Source organism: Struthio camelus, chromosome 7, assembly GCF_040807025.1.
Source record: "Struthio camelus isolate bStrCam1 chromosome 7, bStrCam1.hap1, whole genome shotgun sequence".
In the NCBI taxonomy this organism is placed as follows: Eukaryota; Metazoa; Chordata; class Aves; order Struthioniformes; family Struthionidae; genus Struthio; species Struthio camelus.
Genome location: NC_090948.1, coordinates 32,806,767 through 32,828,629, shown reverse-complemented (window position 1 = coordinate 32,828,629; position 21,863 = coordinate 32,806,767). Strand labels below are relative to the sequence as shown.

The window sequence follows — 21,863 nt, the reverse complement described above, 5'->3', positions numbered from 1 at the left end:
CCAGTTGAGTCCTTGACTAGCTCTCAACCCAGGTGAGTATGAAACTATGCTGTTTAACGACTGGGTGATAATCGCAGCAGCACCAAAATACACGCACACAACTTTGTTCTATGGGAACAACAAAGCTGCAGACTAGCAGGCGGAGGATCCCTGAGGCTGAAGGCAGCACTCCCCACAGCACTGAGCCCCAGGTCTGGTGCCCAGAAGATGCAAGGACGTTTGCAGGCTTTTCCACTTGCAGAGCTAAACAGATGCAAGAGTCTTCCTTCACGCTTAGCTCCCCCTCATTAAATTTCCTACTTAACACACCCACTCATGCACCTACCAATGAACAAATTCTCTAAACTCATCAACGTACTTCTTTCACAAGCTGGCAAAAAAGAGAGATTGTTATTTCTATTTTTAAACCTTTGAGAAGCTGGTGCCAGTTTCTGCAGTAAACCACTTTTCTTTATCTGAAGTGGTATGTCCTGGGGGAGAATATGGCGAGGGTTTATTTATCTTTTAACTCACGTGTCTATCATTTTACTGTGCATTACTATCTTCATCCAAATAACCTCAAGCACTTCACAAGAATCACTTAACTGAGTCTGAAACATAAAACGATGCTGTTGTTTTCTTTTATATCACAGTAATCTGGTGTGCCTTGGGTAAGTTACCTGAGATATCGAAGTTTCAGATATCTCTTGGGTAATTTACCCAAGGCACACTGCTGCAGCTAAGCTACTGACTAGTTAGTATTGAGTTTTGCTTTTACACAGGACACAAAGATATCATGGGAGAACCCTTTCTGAGAGAGTTAACAAAGTTATGGCATAACATTGTCAAAGGGAACCCAGAAGACTCCAGTTTTAAGGTACTCCGACACACTGAGTTTGAGCAATTTTAACTCTATGACCAGAAGTCATAATTTTTTTTCTCCTATAATCTCGGCAGTGACAACGGAGTTTTTCACTTACTAGACTGTAAGTTTCTGTTTAATGTTTTGGCTGGAGGTCCTGTCAGTAACACTAAGGTATCAGGTAACGTTTTGTCAGTTTTCTAATGCAATCTTTGACACCTCATTTGCTTATTCCTTGACATATAAAATGTGAAGAAACAAACTAGCTGGCTTAATGGACATGCAACATCCAGACATCAGAGGGGATACTAAGAAAACATAGCTACTTAGAAAACATGCATAGTGAGAGATTCTGTCAAGTCATGCTGGATCTACGCTCACTTACGAGTGAGCTCCCTTGTGAGAATTGTTAGAAATAAGGCAACTTTGTAGAGAAAAAAAGTTCACATTGCAAAAACCAATGGATCCAAAGGAGCACAAACAACAGACCCTATTACGAGCTAGCTCAGCCAGCCAACCAGCATTCAAAATTTGCAGAACATATTTACAAAACTGCAAAACAATTTTCACATTTTTCTTAGACTTTTCCCACAAAGTAAAGTGGAATAAATCTAAAATTGAGATTCCAAAAAAATATTAGGGAAAGGCAACGAGCAGAATGATGACATACTTCTCCAACCATAACAACTGAACCGTGTAAGCACAAAGAAAAGCAAGTAGAGGCATAACCAGGGACTGCTGCAAAATACAGTGTCCTAAGGAGACCTTTACATTCTAGATATAGCTGCCTATATGAGAGACTGAAATTTCAAGGCTGTTGAAGATCCTGCAGCACCGGCACCAACTGCATTTATTCTTGTTTTTCAAAAGCTTTGGTCTTAATACCTAGCCTAGCTGGAACCAAACTCAGGTGTCAACTGTCATAACTTCACCGATGCTGCTGTCAATATAGCATTTCTTCTCATTCTGTCATTAGGACTTTTTACTTCTTAATTGCTTCTCTGCCCTTTTTTTCTTCACTTTTCCATCCCTTCCACTTTTCATACCACTGGCTGTCTTGTTGGTTTCTATAAGCGTGAAACCACTACTCTTTCTTCTTGTTGATCTCTTGGTCTCTCTGAGATGCCCAGCTATGTGTTTCTAGCGCATGCAGCTGCTAGAGCAGCGCTATCTGTCCGGTGGGGAAACAGGGGCTGGGCGCTATGACCCTGTATCTGAGGTTTTCCCAGCATGCCAGTGATGACCAGTGCCATGTTCTAGTCCTGTGACTGGCGCTATCCCAAAACTAACAAATGCTGGTATCCCAAAACTGTGAAACAGTCCTCAGAAATCACAGGGCACGTGCTAGAGGAGAACGGATTACAAAAGTTTAGGCAAATACATTGGAACCCGAGCTTATTCTAATCTGATTCTTACAGTTTTCTCTCCTCTGTTTTCAGGAGTTTTCCTAAGAGGGAAACAGCAATTTTCTTGCTTCTAAAAGTGAGGTAAAACATTGATATTGGCACATACTGAGTTTACTGTTCTGAGCAAGTAATGAAGGGCGTCATTGATCTTTTCACTACACTCTTTGCTTTCTAGATAAAGCTGATACCGATCCATTTTTTGTAATGCATAACATTTGTGTGCCTTTTAAATTGGATCGTTGATCAAAATTTCTCTTCTAGCTCTACCAGAGTTTTGACAGAATTGTAATTTCAGTGCACAATACTCCTCATATCATTAACACCATGGGAACACTTCTCAGCAGTGTTAAGGCCAATTAAAAATCTCCTCTCAGTACGCCACCTCCACTTGCTGAAAAGAAAATAAATGAAAAACCTAGCCAAAATCTTATCAGGGAGTACCAAGCAAACAGCCTCCTTCTGTCAGAAAGATAAGGAAACAGAGCAGTCTTTACCAGGGATATGAGAAACGTTGTGCACAGGCCCAGATCCGAAGCTCTAGGTTCCCTGAGTACCTTTGCGATGGCACAGCAGGATGCGACTGGGGAAACTCCTGGGGAGCTGCAAGGTGCTCCTTGCTCCTGCTTGTTCCCAGGAGGCACGTCAGACTTTCCCGTCATTCTTCTATGCCATCTTAAAAGTCGTTTGGTCTTTGCCTGACCACTTAGGTTGAACGGCTGTCTCATGTTGGCATCGCCTCATTTTACTTCATTTCCAGCCTAGATTTGTTCGTGGCCAGCTTCCATCCACGTGCTCTGGGCCAGTATTGCCCTCTCGCTGAAGACACGTGCTCCCTCCCTGCTGCCCGACGCGCGGGAATCATCCCCTCGCTGCCAAGTTAAACAGGCCAAACACATTTTGGACTCATGTTCAGCCTCCCTAGTCCTCCTCTGCTACCATAGCTGACATCTGTTAACAAGATGCTGAAAGGGACTTCCACGGGCACGCTCCCAGTGCAAGTATCTCTGTTCCTAATGTCACAGCAAATACCAGCTAGCTGGGGGTTATTAGCCTGCTTGTTTCCCCACGCGGAAAGGCAACAAACAGCTGCTAATGCAAAGCCTACAGATGGCTGCTCTATGCTGCAAGTGCACCCCAAGGAAAGGGGATCTCAAGCTCCCGGAGAACATGGATCGTGCACTAAGACTGCCTCAGAAAATACCCCTTTCCTATTCACTACCGGTTAATCATGCTTCCTGAGCAACCCAGGCTGCTTCAGCTCCCTCCCTGCATCGCTGCCACGGCTGCCACCCTGCTGACTGACGAAGCAGCGACGCGGCCACGGAGCAACAGCGCTGAAGCCAGGAGCAGCTACGGCATGAGCTGACTCTCGTCACTGGGGCTGTAACCCCGTGCGGCTGGGAGAGGGGAACCAGTGGCAACTGCTCAGTGGTGGGTCCAAAACACCACCCCATGGTAGTGGCCCTGGGGAACTTGTGGCAACCAACCGCAAGGAGAAGCAATTTGAGGGTGATTTCTTGATGCATCTGCAGTTTCTTTTAAAAGCATAAAAACAAAGGAAAAGGCCATATAACCTGCAAGTCAGTGTACCTCCATCAAACACTTCTGCAGGGGGTGCTCCATTTTGCCTATGTGAGCTCAGCTACAATGACACAGAAGACAGGCTGTATTAAACAATTCAGTTTTGGTAGCTCCTAATTTTCCTAAGGGGAAGACTTCAGTTTCTGCAAGAAGGTGAATATTTTTGTGCCACTGGCCTTAAAACAATGTAGGCTTTTTGGAGTCATCTGAATGTGAGGTCTTGGTGGGTCTCCAGATTTCAAGACAAAGTTTGGCCTAAAACATCCATGTCTGGTGTGACTAGGCAGCAAGGAATTGTAATTGAGAAAAGAAGCATGTTGAGTCTTTCATTCAAAAATATTTTCGGTGACAAGGAGGGCTGGAAATAAATTGCATGCAGAAAAAATTCCTTCCAGGTTCAGTTATGCCCACAATAGAAGAGATATAGAAACACATGTGGAGAGACAGCAGAGTGCCAGGGTGGGATTTCTGAGCACTGAAGGAAGGACCAGGAAATAACAATAGCAGGGACTCTTACCAGTTTGGGGACCATCAGTTTGGTCAGGGTAACAGAAACGGAGAAGGAGCAATGGATACCAAAGAGCATGAGGTGGGTCTCCACAGCCAGGAACTGGGAAGAAACCAGACCAGGAGCATGCAGGAGCAATACGGGAAGAGCCTGATGGGTGCGGGCATCTCAAGTGATAAATAGGCCACCTGGTAGATAGCTGGGAGTAGTAGCTTTGACCGCAAAGAAGAACGGGGGAGGGAGTGCAAACTTGCTGGCATGGAGTGAAATGGAAAGGAAAAACGCAAGGATGAGAGGCATGCAAAGATCTCCAGAGTTCAGATGATGCTTGGACTTTGAAAAAGTAACAAACCTAGGCCTTACAAGCGTGCTTCAATCCCTTTCTTTACAGCTGCTCTCGGTGCCCCACTACGATGGCTTACAGGGATTAATGAGGTAGGACGAAACAAACAACCTGAAATAGCATCCTACACATGCCCTAAGACCTTGATTAGGGGCACATGTGTATTTTGTACGTACACAGCTCTTTGTATGTACATAGCTCTTTGCTCTTAGCCAAGAGCTAATAACCAAATATCCCCACCTGCCCTGCCCAGCAGCCACACAAACTGCAACTGGTCTTTCAGTCCATAACTTTCCCCATTCTTCTTAAATCTGGCACGGGGAGGGGCTGCTGCTCTGCTGGCCCTTCTTATCTTGAGGGGTCTCATGCTCTGGGACTCTAAACGCGCAGACAATTTAAAACCTTCACACAGAAATGGTATTTGCTGTCTTTATGATAACTTATGCCACTAGGTATGTAACGTGACAGATCACCCTTACCTTCGGTAGGCAGCACACTGCAAGCGAAAAGAAGGTCAAGTTAATGATGATATGGACACAAGACTATTTTTCCTGAATTTGATGCATTCTTGCAGCTACAGCACTGCAATTGCTCTTTCTACAACCACACAGACAGCCCATCTTCTCCTCTCTCAGTGCTCCAAAACATCGAATGTTCCCTGCCTACAGATGATTGGGAACCTACCACACAACACTGCCAACTGCTTGCAATCTCAGCAGCCCCAAAGACTGTAAAATTCCTAGAGGTTTATTCAAGCTGCTGTTCATGGCACTGCTCAGATCAGACACTGGCTGCTGCTGCAGCACAGCCAAGAAAAGTATCCTGCCTATGACTCCAACTTTCACCTAAGCACAGAGAAGACCTAATGGCTATACGCCCATTTCTTGCAGTGCCTAAACCAACGCTGAGTGAGGCCATCCAGAATCATAACATGGAAGTTTTAATTTCCCTGTTTTGTCACCCGGGCACAGTAACGCTGAAGACGCTGTCCCCGCTCTGCCTTCCTCTGGGAGCCTTCCTCCAAAGCATCCCGAGAGGGCTTGCTGTGCTGACTCCACCTGCAGGTAGGTCTATGCTGTTGAGCTGTTTCTCATTTTGCCCCTAGCAGAAGCTGGAGCTAGAAGGGCACTTCCCAGAGTGCTTTCAGATGAGAGGACTTTGCAGTACTCTGAGATTTTAGTCCGGTTGGCCTAGGAATTACAGATCAAAGAAGCGTTGGCAGTTGTGTGGCAAGGCCACCACCTTGATATTTCTCAAAAGCAAGCTCTTATCTGCTTTTCTCAAGGGTTTCTCTAGGTCCTTTGTGAAGTTCCAGCTTAAACTCAACACCTCCTAGCATTTCACCTCAAAGAAACCCTTCCAGTGGCACCTTCGGAGATTTAAGCCAGAAGTTACTTCTCTCTTGTCTTTTAAAGCACATTTATACAGCAAACTGCAAGTACAGACCAGCCAATGTAAACACACATTCTGGCTGAAGCCAGCACACATGAGAAACAACAGCACTACAGACTGAGTAGCTGGAGCTCTATCACAATAGCAACCAAAGCATAAACTCTCCAGGGACCTCTATGTACTCAGTCTGGTTGCTAACGCTGCAAAAGCTCATGCTATCACATATTTATCACTATTCTTACTCAGGCTACTTACAAGTATGTAATACAGGCTATGCTCCACCACACAACCATTTTGCTGTGCAGGGATGTGTACTCTCATTTTTTGCCTGCCTGCAGCCCCAGGCCAGACACGCTGGGTCCTGGCACTAGGAAATCACCTGCTGCACTTCACTGCTGCTGTTAAGTGTCGTCTTCAGAGAGACCCCGTGGAGCTCTGGTCCTGCCAGGAAGGCCACCTCTGACTGCTGCAACTCCGTGCCACCTTCAGCTCCCCATCCCCATGCCAGTGGCCGGAGGCTTGCGGCGCAGGCTGCCAGCTGCGGCAGGGAGAGGCTGATGCTCTGTAAGTGCCTGAGAGCTGGCGCCACACCAGGGAATGGGAGGTTGACGGCAAGCGAGTTTCACTGCCTGAGGTCCGAGAGCCAGAGCTGGCAAGCATCACCTCAGATGAACGGCAGCAGGGGTCCCACTTTGTGTCAGGGGCTGCCCAGCATTACAAACCTCATCTACGCTAGCAGACAAGTGATTCCACCGGCTAATCTTATTCCAGCAATCAGCATAACTGTCCTGATTGCAAAAGCTGAGCAAGTGTGATTTCTAGGCGAATACAGGCAAAGGTACAGTGCAAATCACAGCTTCCCCATCTGCCTCTGGCTTTTGCTTGTGCCACTGCGCCGCCGTTGACCTTCGGCTGAGCTTTCCCCTTGAGCTTGACCGAGCTTATAGCAAAGCCCCTGCTGCATCATAAGCAGGTTCTCTTCACGCTTGTCCGCTCGTCGCGTCACTTCTGCGCTACATGCTGCTTTCCACGGGACTGCCATCGCTTCCTCCCGCCTCGGCGGTTGAAAAGTTGTTTCCGTTAGGTCCCTGCTTCCAAACCGTTCTCTCCTCGCCCCCTACCACCTCAGTGCGGACCTTGGGTGGGACCCACATCCCCAGGCCCGAAACCGAGACTCTGAGCAAACCCCAGGCGGCCTTACCCAGACGCGAGGCACAGCAGCCCGGGGCTCCTGGGCCTTGCAGGGATGGCGCTTGCCTTCCTTTCGCCCCACCTTCGGTCTCCGACCGGTGCGGTGCCACTGGAGCTGCGTCCTGCACAGCCTCACCCAGTGGGAGGGCGAGCGCTCCTCCGCCGGGAGCGCCCCGCGGGCTGCTGAGCCCGGCAGCCTGCCCTCGCCGCGGCCTCGCCAGGGACCCCGGGCCGGGGGAGGGCAGGGTTCGGGGTGCACCCCGCTGCCCAGCCACGGCTCCTCTCAGCGCAAGGCAACTACTACCTAGGCGCCCTGAGGCTCCTTTTGCAATAGCGCCGTGCTTTTTCTGATTTAGCCTGTCACAGCCGCAAACAAATGGGAGCAAATCCTAAAACAAAACCTCAGCGCTGCATCTGTGTGGAGAAAAGGGAGGGGGGGGTGTTTATCACTGTAATGCATTTTACATAAAAATTTGTATACCATAGTGACAGTTTCCACTTCTCCCCTGTGGAAAATATTGATTGCAAACCACCTTTTTTGATCTCTTTTAAATTTTTCTTAGGGCAACTGAATTAAAAAAAAAGGAACAAAATAAAGAGACCCCCTCCAAAGCTGTTTCTGATGTCTGAAAGTTGAAAAATGCATCCATTCTTGAATTTTCAATAATACAACCAAACCTTTTTTTTAAAAAAGTCAGATATTTAGAGAAAGCAATTTTCACTCCAAGTAGAAACATTTTCTACCATTTGTACTGCACACATGAAAAATATAACAACTGTTTGAAGAAAATCCTACCTCTGTTATTTTTCAATGTACAGCTTTCTTTTGGGGATACAAAGTCTGATAAAATTATTAGGAACTCTGCTGTCTTCGCAGAAACATTTGCAGAACTGGTAAGAAATCTCTTACCACCAAGAATTTATTTTTGATCCCAAAGGTCCGTGCTCTGGTCCTGCGAATAGATTAGGGGACCAAGAATGGGAGAGCTAAAATGCACCTTTTAAATTACAGCTACAATTTCAACATGTCATTTTAAATTGAGGGCAATTAAGAGCTTGAGAAGAAAACATGCAAGACCACAGTATGCAATAACACCCGCAACAAAACACACTTTGCTAATCAAAAGAGCGAGTGGCTTCAGTTTCACTATTCAGCTAAACATACTAAATTTAATACTGACCAGTGGGTGTGTCCTCCGAAAGGCTGAGAAGTGCCATGTTCCCGTTTGTGCTTCTGTCTCCGTTATCAAAGAAATAGGGAGCATAATTTGCCTGAACTGCAATTAAAACAACACAGAAGCCAAAGAAAAGCATTTCATAGGCGGCAGTTACTTGGCTTTGTTACCCTAACTCTCAGTAAACAGGAGCCGGTTTGGGAATCGCATGAGTGCATAACACATCAGTTGCTCTAACGGACTTTCAAAATTGCGCATGTACAGATATCTGTATTAAGTTATTTGTACATGCCACTGTACCAGTATTCACACAGCAGCAAATAAAGAGTATATGAAAAAAGCAGAATCATCACCAAGCAGGATGTCTCTAAGAAACCCCCTTCAGTTCCAGACAGCTTCGTTGCAAAATTAACCTTTTCAGTTTGTAACGACTGCACGCTTCTCCCCTGCTCTATCCGTGAGAGTCTGAAACTTTCCCAATGCCAACCTGACCCAACGCTCTAAACGTTTTGTCTTAAAATTACGCCTACTGCGTGAGCAATTAGCCATAATTAAATAGTTACTTACTTGCTGCCAGACAACAGCAAACAAAGTTAAAAAAAAAAAAAACAAAAAACAACAAATTAGTTGTCATTCTCTTGACTGACTGTTAAGAGACTCAAAACAGCCCATTTGAAATAAAACTTCAAATACATAAGCACAATGGGTAACATTTGTACAGGGATCAGTCTCCAAGGAAAACATTTCAGGACCACATTACCACATTAGTAAGGATTACTACAGGATTTAAGGCCATGCTTGCATCCTCCTATATTTTTAATTAACAAAGTGATTATTGTACTCACCCAGGCAAACGTGCACCAAACTGAGAAATAAGCAGGGGGTGAAATGCCTTACATGCTTCATCCCACTGAAGAAGGGGCCAAAGTCTTCGGTTTCAAGGGTTCTACTTTATTTTATTGTCTCTGACAGGACTAGGAGAGCGTCCTTCAGACTGATGTAGTGGAGAAATGTGCAAGAGGCAGTAACAGATGTTAACATGTTAAGCGGATGACACGTCTTAATTTCTGAGGAATTTAAAGAAGCTCCTTCCTACCACCTAATTAGACCAATTACTTTGCAGGGAGCTGTGGGACTCATTTCTGAGACGAGATTTGGAGGAATCAGCATAACTCTCAGAGGTTCTGCTGTTAGTACTGTATTTGTGTTGCCTAAATGCGCAAGCCAGAGAGAAGGTAAAGCTGAAAGTTGTTTTCTTCCCGAATTCTATCTTTAATTCTCTAACTCAGTCCTCTATTTTTTAGAGCTGCAAGAGATTTTTTCTGTATATTAGATTTGGTAATCTTGAGAAACTATAAAGGAAGAAAATCTAACACAAGTAACAGTAAGCTTCACTATTAAGAGTTTTAAAGGAAACCATCGCATTGAGGACAGCATAAAATACACAAAATTGCACAGTCAAAATGCAGAAGTGAAAATATTCTTTTCATGATCTGGCCTGATCATTTAATTTTTAAAATAGGTGGATTTCTCATAGGCTTCCAAAGCACCCTTTACATCAGCCTGTAATTTTAACCAACACTCAAAGGGTCTCATGGAAAAAATTAAGAAAGTAGCTTTTCTTCTCTGCTTTGTTTCGGTTTTCTGCACATAAAAGGTGTCTGCACTATTTATATATATGTACATATACACGCACATATACGTACACACATGCATATATAAAAACCCAATAAATTATAAGATTAAAAAAATAGCCACTCTGGGAAAACATTCACATACAAAGTTTTTGCCTGCTTAAAAGGAACTTGATCAGTGGTAATAACTCGGTTCTGTAAGGGAGATGTAGACATAGTGGTTCAGCTGTTTAAACTTGATCTGAGGCAAAGTAGCACAGGCTACTTAAAGTAGCCTTTAAGGTTGTGCTAACGCAGTTTTCATTTCTGGTTTTAATTAACAGTGTGCATGGAAGAAGCGTTCAAGAAATCAACCAAACAGAGTTCTCTATTGCAATGCTTTTAAATGTGACAGAAGTTCGGTTTTCTTCCTGGCAGATATAATCTGTTTATACCAGCGCTGAATGCACACATGGAGGGTGCGGGCGAGATGGGTGCAATTGCTTGGCAGCCCTGTCCCCGCGCCCAGGCTCCAGCTGGTGCTGGCTAATGCGTGGTCAGCAGAGCTCGCTGCTGGCGGATCGGATCCTGCTGCAAACCCCTGGGGCCAGCGGCCGTCCCTACAGGAGCGTGGCCACCCCTCAGTCAGGGGCTTCATGTACAGACCCTCCCTTAATCCAGGGGATGCTGCATGCCTGTCAGTGTGGGGAGGCTGGGGGCACTGTGCTCCCAGGCTAGCTTTCTTCAAACAGGTATGGAAGAGAAGGCTGGCTTCAAGCAGCTTTTTCGTGCATTTTTCCCCACAGTATAGAAGGCCTCGGCAGATAGAAGCTGGTACGTATTTATAGCATACCTTATCCACCAGTCACTGAAACTGCAGGACGAATGAATAACAGAGGAGATCGTGGGGAGAGAAGTCTTTGCAGCAGACACACTGCTGTGATGCTCCTGTGGGTTTCCCACGTCTCTGGAAGCCCCTCGGACCTACAATGCTCCTGCTTGGATACGTCTGCCTGCAAAATAAGTTAACTGTAAGGCCCCTCAAAGAGGAAAATGCAAAAGTTTTCTGTAAAATACTAAAAAACTCACCATCCATAGTGGAACTTGCCAGAGGATGGTATAGACAGCAAAAGCTTAAAAAGGGATTGGACAAATTCAGGAAGATTATGTCCATGACTGACTATCGAACATGATGATTCTGATGCAAACCTGGGCTCAAGAAGGCACTAAATTATTACCTGCCAGAAGCTGGTAAGTTATACCAGGGGAAGGATCACTCTGCCTTTGCCCTCCGTCTGTTTTCCAAGCATCTCCTACAAGATCAGACCTTTGACGTGACTCTCTCTGACTATTTTTATACAATAGCATTTGTGAAGACTCCATGTCAAACCAGCATGCTGACTTCAACAGTGCCCCATAAACCCCAGAGGAATCTGCAAGCAGGCAACTAACAAAACCAAACCTACTGTTAATGCCTTTAAACTCACGATACAGGGATCCGAAGCTGGAAACTGGGTGCAAAGGGATTCACAAATAGAAGACGGCATATAAATGTAAACTGTGATACAGATTTAACCCTGCTACCACTGTCAACAGTAATGCTGAACCACTGGTAAAAGCACAAAAACACACCTGCATGGTGCCCAAGAAGCCACATTGCTTTACTATCAGCCAGAGGCGGCAGTGGAAACATCAGTCACTTGGGAAGCAGGAGGTGTGTGCAACACCTACCTTTCAAAACAAAAAAAAATCATAAACAGCACCTAAATCTCCTCTTACCTGCCTCCCCGAGCCAGAACCGAGAATATGCTTTTCTGCAGGGTATTTTCCTAGAAGTGGTGGGGAGCCAAAGTCAATAGTCCAAGTCAACAGTCAAAGTTAATACCTGCATGTTCCCCTCGCTGCAGCCCCAAGGGATCTAAATCTCTAGGGCCGTATCTCCAAGGAAGCAAAACGTCTGACTCGTCCTGAATCTCAATGAGTTTGAGCTCTTAGTCCCCTAAGAGTATGAAAATCCAGCCAGAACACCTTTATGCACTTAGTTATACACCTGCTACAGCTGGGCATCAATATTCTGACAGATTTTTTTTTTTTTCTCACAGAAAACATTCCTTCATCAAAGCTAATAGGGTTGATGAAACTTGATTGATTTTTATGATTTTTCCCCTGCCAGCTCCAGCCCTCCTCTTTCTTATCTCCCTGCGCCTTCATGAATCTTGGAGGAACCGGAGCCCAAACATGTTTACTTTCTGTAATCCAAAACCCAGACTTAAGCCTAGAACTAATCTCCATTAATCAAATATGGCTGTCAAGAGATGGGCTTCCACCAGTACTGATAGCAGCCCTTTTCCTGTCCCTGCCTTCTTGAAGGAATATGGGAATCAAGGGCCCATCCAAAGCTTCTCAAGCTCAACCCCAATGCCCAGCCTAAAATCTGTGCCAAACCAGAACTGGCAACAGATGTCAGCACTAAAACCAAACACGTGGCCTTGAGCTGTTATCCACACCAGCCTTCACTCAGGCTACCAAGCTTGGATAAGACGCCAACATTAAAAGGGTAATTGGTACGGTATAAGCCCTCCAGGGTTGGGTGCTGACACGTAAGACCTGGGAAGGGGAGACAGTGGCACATGACGCTGGGAACAGCTGCTTCTGATAGTCTTGGCCTGGAACGAAAAATACCGGACGACCACAGTCCCTCATGCTATGCAATACATAAAAGCAAGTTCTCATCAGGAGAAGGGGCAGGCACGCTCCCAAGAGTGTCTATCTCTGAGACAGTGATATCAGTACTGAGCTCAGTGGTACCTCTGTGGGCAGAGTCGGAGGAGGCCCGGTTACAACTGGCAATTTGCAAACGCCCTTATCCAGTCACCAGCACCCCAGATGGCACTAATTTCCACCTAGGCTGGCGGTCCGAGCACAGAGGGCAGAGATAGAGCAGGCACAGAGATAAATTACGCTTTCCACATTGTGGGTGGCCCTTCCACCTCAGAGCAATCATATTAGAGCTGCCTACCTGGGGAGTGCCTGCCTAGAAGAGAAATGTGAGATTTTGACTGTGCTGCATTTCAATCACTTTTCTTATGCTTACACATGCACACAGTTAAAAAACAGAGAGCAAAAATTAAAGGAATAACAACAGAGAGATTAAATTCTCTTCCACTCTCCTGCTCTGTTTTGTATGAGCTAGGTACGCTCCTCAAATCTTATGCCTGTCTCCATTTGAGTTAAAAACCACTGTTTTAGACTCTGGACAGTTTTGGTAAGTAACCAAGCTTACATTCACATAGTAGCAGCTCAAGTCATTCTCCTCCCTATGCTCCTCCTCCTCTTCTGAGTATGATGTAAAGAGTTATCCTGGAAAAGAATATTCAACGTTTTTTGTGTGTACATTTATGCGTGTAAATAAAGTCAATATAAAAAGTGCTCTACACTTTATAGAAACCAGCATGTGCAGAAAGAGGTGAAATCACACTACGGCTTTCCTTCTCTAAATAACACACTGACTAAAAGGAGCAGTAGGAGAGATCAGTGATTCCTGGAGGCATTCTGCGCAGAATTGCTAGATGCAATAGCTACAAAGGAGAGAAGGGGAGTCAGAGTAATTTTTAAGACCCGTCTCCTTCAAATATGATGGGGGGCTCTTACTTACGTTTGAATGCGTAGCAGGCAAAGGAAGGGCAGAAGGGCGGGCCTGAGACATGCACAACAGGTAAGGGGCCCCACATGCCCCAAGTTGATGGAGCTGGGACCGCAGCTGAGCCGTTCTTTGCCTTCTCAAGAGGCAGGTCATGAGCAAGTCCCACAGCATCGCACGAGTGAGAATTGTTCAAGCAGTTCTCCAAATGTTTTATCACCAGCAGGATGTGCTAAGGTACAGCAAACGCAACAAATCCACTTTCTTGTTGGATGTTAGCTTTCTGACCTGGACCTGGGCAGGAAATAGCGCTCTTCATTTCAGCAAAGCACAGCCAGTATAAGCAGACGGTTAAGATAAAGTTAAACGTGCAGTTCCTTCCCAACAAAACCTCATCTAAAAAAAACTCATCTGTCCAGCCTGCATCATCCCTCTCCCTCAAAATCCCCCCCCCCCCACCAAGGGGCAGAGAGATGATTTATACCGGGGCACAGCATCATCGCTGTCCACCAACCTCCATTACTACACAGCATAAATGACAGCATTGTAAATCTAAGAACAACTGTCGATGAATACTTCAGGTGACTGTTTTCATGTTTTAATTGTGAATAATTTTAGGCAAACTACCCTTTGCATTTTCCTAACACAGCACAACAGAAATAACGGTTTCTGTCTGGCTTCTGAGAGCCAGAAGCTGAGCCAATTTGATGGCAGGAGAGCAGAGCCTCAAGTCCCTTACATCTCTTCACCTTCTGCCACCATTATTATCTACCAAATTAAATTAGGTTCTAGCTGGCATGCGAGCCATTTAGAAACAGGCTACAGCTGTTTTTGTTTTGTTTGGCAGGTCCTTGGTGGAGGACCCGTGTGTACTGCCTGCATTTAGTTTACACTCTAAACAACACAAACAACGCCTGCTCTTTACAGCAGGAAGAACAGAGCAAGTTTTATGACTTACATATACAGCAGATAAAGGACTGATCCACTGACACGATCAGCAGAATGCGTAATCCTTAAGCACCCTATTGTCCAACGTGGTGCTTTCCGACACAGATGACGTGAGGCTGTGATGAATGTGGCTGACGCAAATACGCCAAACTGTTAAAAAGACTTAGAATTTTTGGTAGCCCTGCAAGATTCAAACGTAAACCAGTAAAGACCTCTTTCTCTCTCTCCCTATGTTATTCTTTTGGTACTAACTGAATGAGCTTAACACTTTTACATCTGAAAGGTAAAATGATCTCATAGTTAGTTCTGACTCACGGAGTTCGGTTTCCACCTCTAACACAGACAACCTAGAAATAATCAGCCCAAGATCATTAAAATCACATTAAGGACACCAAAAGATAGTGACTGTCTGTCTTTAAGGATCTTGGCCAAATTTATAAACCTCTCTCAGTTCACTAATAAAAAAATGAAAGGAAAGAAAAATTAAGAACAGAGCAATACACAGAAAGCAATACTGTGCAGTTTGGTTTGAAGAGCAGTCATATGCGGAGTCGTAACTCAGCTGCTTACACACCTTTTTTGTATTACAGTTCCACTGGGCAACTACGCTAAACCCCAGTAGTATACAGGAGAACGGTAAAAGCCTGGATAAAACACATATCCTGAAGTTTCCCGAAGAAAACTGGTAACTCAACTGATTCAGGAAGTTATTCCCTCCTCCCTCACCTCCCCCCACCCCCAAAAAAGGGCCAAAGAAGAAAAACACTCTTCATTCTTGGGAAGAAAAAACAAGCTTTTGAGAGGTGACTACAAGCATCTGTGTGATATTTACTTGAACCCCCTCCTCGAAGTGTCCCAGACTGGTTAACAAAAGTAGGAGCACCCAAAACGGCTCCTGGACAAAATTCTTGGACAAAGTTTGGGCAAACAAATAATTCAACTCGCATACGAACTGCAATTTCTTCAAAGGGATGTAGCCTGTTATCTTCCCCCTTGATAGAGAAAAACATGGCAACAAAAGCCACGGCACAAGAAGGCTTAATTTCCTCTCAAAGGCTAGGTTTTCTGGTAGTTGCTTACTTCCTGATTTCAGAAATAAGATTTTTTTTGGTCTTTTTCTTTGTTTTTCAGAACTGCATACAGTTTTAGTTTTAGACTATGGTCTACTTTTGATCCATTTTGTCTACCAATAAACCAGGGAGTTTATAAATTAAAAAGACTGCCACATCACATCTTTTGTCTTGGGCTTTGGGAAAGTGTCTTTACTGTTACGACCCGTCAAAAATTTCCAGTCATCATTTGCTTCTTTTTCTAATACGGAAATCACTTTTTGACCTTAAACACTTTTGTCTTCTTTCTTTGGAAAATGTTCATATTGCACTGAAACCACATTGTGATTTGAAATATTTTGTTATTTTACATAAATATTTTGCTGAATATTATTCCATAGAGAAACTGAAAATTTCAGGGGGGATGCAAACATGGATCCCTTCCAACCCTCCTCAAGGGGAGAAACTCGTGTTTTTCATCCTGCTCCACTGCCTCTAAAAAATGAGGCCCCCCGCCCCCGCTTCAGCCATTTGTAAGGAGCGGGCACGCTCTTCGCGCAGCTCTCTTGCAGCCCTGATGCAATGCAAGCAGAGGGGGAATGAGAGAAAGGGACATCTTTGGTGGGAACAAACAGGAAAGCCAGAGAGATCAAAGTTGCAAACCTCCTCCCAGCTCTGCGCAGTCTCCTGTTCGCTGAGCAAAAGTTTCGCTTTACACACACACCCTCCCGCCTCATGGTGCTGATCTCATGTTCAATCCAGAGCAAAGTTAGTCTCCCCCATCCTTTGGGATTCACCTTTTTTCCCCCGGCAAGCAGCTCCTCTCTGCTGTTAGCCCTCTGACTAAGATGGTTACAGCCTGGACAGACCTGGTCAAGCATAATTATGCAGAAACCTCTCGCAGGAGGGGAGCAGCTCATGAGGCACTGTGGAGGTCTCGCACCGCCTGGCGTGCTATGGACGTGCAAGAGCAGGCATGCCTCTCCCAGCCTGCGTAGCCAGCATTCTCCAGCAGCACCCCACCCAAATCTCCTTGCACCAAGAGAGCTTCAGACATTTATGAAGGATTGCTGGAATAAATTAATAGAAAGAAAACATGTCCCTGAATAATCACACTTCCTCTGCCCCCAGCTGTTTCAGAGTAGTCCCACTGTTAAACATGGGATACTCATGCACAGCTCTAGAGATACGTAGGTTTTAAACTTCTTTCAGGTTATTTTTATGTATCCCAAATAGAGCAATAAATATACCAGGAAACTTCTTGTATTTTCCAAACGGATAGCGAGGCTTGCTAAGAGAACAGGCACACAGTCAAAGAGATCCTCTCACACCCAGTGAAAACGTTCTTTATAATCACGACGAACTCTGGGGTAACAGCTTGAGAAAACAAACAAAACTGGAAGCCTACCTGCAGTAAAAACATTCACCTGTGCTGGCTGCCACTGGCGTGAAAAGCCAGAAGGAAGCCAGAAGTCTCACTCCAACAATGGCCAGGGAACTGCTCTCATGACGTTACAAGCCAGAGCTTGAAGGAGGAAGTACTCACTTTACTGTTTAAACACACACAGACCAAGGCCAGGTTATGGAGGTATGTACGGTCAGCATTTCAGAAGGCACGAAATAACGCTAGTTTTTCCTCTCCCCAGCTCCTCAAATTGCCTGGTATCGCTGAATCAGAACAGAATCTTCCCCTGCTGGGGGAACATTTCAAAGGCCAAACTCCACACATATACCTAAACGTAAAATCTATTTTCATTCTCTGCAGGCCTCGATTTACTGGACTTTTGATAGCATTTCTGCTTGGCACAAACCGAGAGAAATGACTCATTGTACCGCATCAGGAACCAACAAAAGTTACCCAGGTAGCAGAGCAAACATGCCAAGGTAATAGTCTAGGAACAGGAGGTACCCAAGGCTCCTTAGGGTAAATTGTCAGTCACCTTAAAAACAAGCTATCGCTATTCTGCGTGGTCAGACAGCCCTGCTATTTCACAAATTGCAACACATGCCGTGCTTTAGACAGCGCTGCTGGGGGTCATCATGTCCCTCTCTCCAAAGAAACTAAGAGGCATCCACGGGAGGAAAGCAGAGGGAGAGCAAACAGCAAACACCTAGCAATCTTAGCATTACACTGGCGACTTTCAGATACAGATATCAAAGTGCTTCCCAACAGACGAGATTTTTTTCCAAGTAGGAGAATCCAGGCAAAAAGAGATACTGCATTCATTCCATAGGAAAAAATACTAATCTGCAAAACAAAAATCTCAGATCACTTGCCTGCAGAATTTATTATGAATTATATAATCATTCGCTGTAGGTGGCTGCAAAGAAGGTTAGTGAGAATTCCTGGGAAGGAGAAGAAACTCTCCCAGTGCTCCATCTCAGATGGAGCTGCCTCCTCCTGGTTGCAGGCTGGCAAAAGGTATTTTATAGTTTGCAAAAAAGGCTCTGTGGGCAACAGGGGAGGGGAGAACATTTGCCACAGCAGCTCTGTAATGAAAGTTCCTGCTAAGGCACCTTACTAGCCTAGAGGATATTGAAGACCACTGCAAAAATCCATTTACAATTCAGTAACCTTGGTCCTTTGGAAGCTACGCGTCATCGACAAAGACGACGCTACTCATCTTGTTTTTTCAGGGATAATAAACAGAGAATACTCCCTAGACTATCCTGATATCCTTATATACCCTATATTCACTTTGGCAGCATAAGCACTGATGGACGTGGTGCCGCAGAGCACGACGCAGACCTGTTTGAAGGAGGCCATTTAACAGCAGACAGACAGTCCAAGTTATTTATGCAAGAACTACTATTGCTCATCATTTTGCCTGTAGAAATAGCACATATATGTCATAGTCTGTGCAGTTGGGGTGTAAATAATGAATGAATCAAGATTTTATAATTTAGTCAGTGCAGCTGACAAAAGTGATGGGACTTGTCAAGGCAGGGCAATAAAATGTTTACGTTATCTCTGCAAGTCTTCCGACTAGTGCGCGTGTCGTGGACGTCACTGTACAGACATCCTGCTTACAAGGCAGTAGTATGATTTGTTGAATGAGAGGACGTATGAAAATTGGACATGCTCCTTTCATTGCCACACATAACCAAAGTCAGCAGTTCAGTACAGGAATGGCGCAAATGCAAAGAACTACAGTCCTGGCCAGAGGATCAGCTCTAGACAAAAGCGTCACTTCAGTCACACTGGCAGAGGGAAGGACATGCAGCCCCTGAATTTTATGCAGGTAAACGTGTGGCATCGTGGTTGCAGAGGGGTCTGCCTATGACCCCTCTTGCTAAGAACCAAGGCACAGGCCTCCCCCTTTCTCGCTGGGGAGTCCCACAACTCACCAACTCCCAGACTGGGTCCTGGGGAACTTACCTTGTGAGGACTGGGAGGTCCAACTGGCTGAGGTGATCCTCCACCTTCACTTAGGAACTCAGTAACAAGACAAAACCTGAGTACCTGGAGAGCCTGTTATACCAAAGCAGTGCTTGTCCTAGGTAACAAAGTACATTTCAACATACTGTAATTTATAACAAGAGGATTAAATATTCAATTTTGGAGTAATCTTCAAAAATGCATAGGACTATCACCCCATATAGTTTCCAGCAACTATCTAGCCTTTGACTGGAGAGACTTTTACACAAGGAATAGTCTGTAAGTATAGTGGCTCTCACAGTTGGCAAAACAAGCAGCTTAACCTGGCTAGAGCTCAAAAGCCACCTTCATGCCTACTAGCTCTAACTACAAGCAGTGTGCCCTTAACCTTCTCCTCCCACCCCCTTCAAGAACTTATCTCAAAATACCATTATCACTTTTTACAACAACCTGTTAATAAAATAAATCAATAGAGCTATATAGCAAGAAACCCAACAAACAATATGTGTTAATCTAACGAATGGATAAAACATCAGGAAACAACCTTCCACACGCGGTAATACCAGGATTCACATCACGATTACTAAAGAGCAGATCCAAAAGTTATCACAGTAAAGGCTGAAAGCCAAACTAAATGACAGAAAAATCCCTACTCATACTCATACATGATTTTATGGTGCTTTTAAACAGAGATGCTCGCATCCTGTACCTGAAACTGTCCTTAACACAAAAAAGATGCCTGGAAATAACAAATACAATACCCTACTGTTTTATAACTGGTCTTTCTAACAGTCTGGAGTCTTGTCCCTCTTACAGACTGAAATTCCTGGAGTCAAATTAAAATAGTTCAGCACAGGGAGAAAAACTTGAGGAAATTCAGACAGTAGAGGAATGGCGCTGAGATAAGATCCTGCGTAGATAAGGAATGGGTGGGGGACAGAGAGGCCAAGAAACAAAAGATGACTTTTCCAGTTGGTGAGAACAAACAATGAGGAAGACTTTGAACCAGAAACCGCAAAAACACGTCAAGAAACAGAAAAAAGCATGGAAAGAAAGCTGGGGAAGGGAAAAAGAGAGAGCAGCTTTGTGCAATAGACAGAAAAAAGTGCAAAGCGTATTTTAAAATAAAATTACGATGAACCAGTTCATTTCTCAGACTTCGGGATCTTTTTTCAAAACTGGTCAGTCTTGACCTATCTCTGTAGAAGTCTAAGGGAGCACCTTTCAAAGATCATCAAAGACTGAGTTTACAAGACTAAGGTCAACCTTAATGCATAACTTCATCTCAAATATTTTCTCTTTTTTCACCTTACACTTATCTGGAGATTTTTATGAGAAAAATAAGAGGAATTGGTGCATGTTTAACTAAGTCAAAGGGCAGTGCTTAATTGTTAACCTTGGTAAATTCAAAGAACTTCAAGATAAGAGCCTTGTGAAATTGCCATCATTTGTTGTCTCCCGAGTAATGAAAAGTTATCTGAAGAGTAAAAGCAATTTACTGAGGGACTTGCAGACACTACTGCACTATCTTTCATCTCATTCAGAGCTTGGTTTTGTTTCAAATCATCTCTCACCGCTTCTCTAAGAGCATTTGTAAGCTGATGAAATTCTTCATGCTTTTTTGTATGAAAGGATCTTCTTTCTCAGGCATATTTATCTCCTGTGGAAACTTCCAAGAGGCAAAATAAGTTTTAGCATTTCTCAGTGAACACAGCACACCTGCACCCCACAGTCACCACTGATCACGATACAGGGCTCTGCAACAACGCACATCAGAACTTTTGGCTCAGGAGCCCATGTAGCAAAGATGGTATTTTCTAGTATGCTCCAGCCTTGGGAGCTGATTCTGAAAGCGTGTTACAGAGATTTGATTTTCAGAGACCAAGGCAAGCTATTGTAGCTGCAGACTAATCAACTAGCACCTTATGAACATGTCTTTCCCGCGCTACATTTGGGGTCACCACTGACGACCAAATGACATCACTGAATCCAGCAGCACTTCACTGAAGGACCTTCAAGTGTCACCTTGCCTGTCAGATCAGGGAAGCCCTGCAACTGTTTGACTTTTGGACTTAGAGGTTCAGCAAATACTGCTATCCCAGGAAATATCAGTTACTTTGCACTAAACTTATCACAAATCTATACACACATTGGCGGTGTTTTCAGACTGTACTTGTGCCTAGTGTGCAGTTGACCACAACCAGCCACTGAGAAGGCATTTTTATGCGCACCGAACTTCTGAACATTTGGGTTTGGATGTCTCCCATGCAAACTTTAAATCATCTCTTGTGAGCACCTGCGCTGTACTGCCACCTGAGACTAACCAGCTCTTGAACTAACATGCCAGGAACAACACAGTTTGAGCTTCTGACAGAAACTGGGCTTGGTTTGACAATTTCTTGCAATTACAGAGATTGTTGAGCATGTCAGGCTGCAAAGGATGGATAAACCACGTTCAATTTAGCATCTCTCAGACACATAGTGACCTGATTTCTCTGATTATGCTTTCACAGGCTGGCCAGACGGCATTATGACAGCAAGAAGCTTATCCTACAGCAAATCCCTGTCCTTATCCATTTCCTCATGGAAAACGCATCAGACTGAAAATGGGGAATTAATCCCCCACACCTGAAGATATTCACAGGCAACACCTCTGAAGCACAGATATACACTAGCATAAGGGATGAATGATGAACTGGCCTAATCCATGCCCAGACAAGCGCTCTTTCAGCGGAGACTCCCACCCCTAATACACTGAAAATACAGAAGTCACTCCTTCTGCACCCATAACCTGGTT

The 21,863-nt window shown here is 44.7% G+C and overlaps 1 protein-coding gene across 1 annotated transcript in view; it reads right to left on the bottom strand.

The window, feature by feature from the left end:
- Positions 1–18,013, bottom strand: part of CDHR1 (cadherin related family member 1) — a 54,975-nt gene extending 36,962 nt beyond the window's left edge. The window contains exons 1-7 of the mRNA XM_068950627.1: positions 16,938–18,013; positions 14,649–16,757; positions 13,706–13,984; positions 13,334–13,410; positions 10,904–11,063; positions 9,283–9,431; positions 8,444–8,539 (exon numbers count right to left, since the gene is read on the bottom strand). Of these exons, the coding sequence (XP_068806728.1) occupies positions 8,444–8,539; positions 9,283–9,343 (157 nt within the window). The 5' untranslated portion in view covers positions 9,344–9,431; positions 10,904–11,063; positions 13,334–13,410; ... (1 more) ...; positions 14,649–16,757; positions 16,938–18,013. The remainder of the gene's footprint in view (positions 1–8,443; positions 8,540–9,282; positions 9,432–10,903; positions 11,064–13,333; positions 13,411–13,705; positions 13,985–14,648; positions 16,758–16,937) is intronic.
- Positions 18,014–21,863: the final 3,850 nt, after the last annotated feature.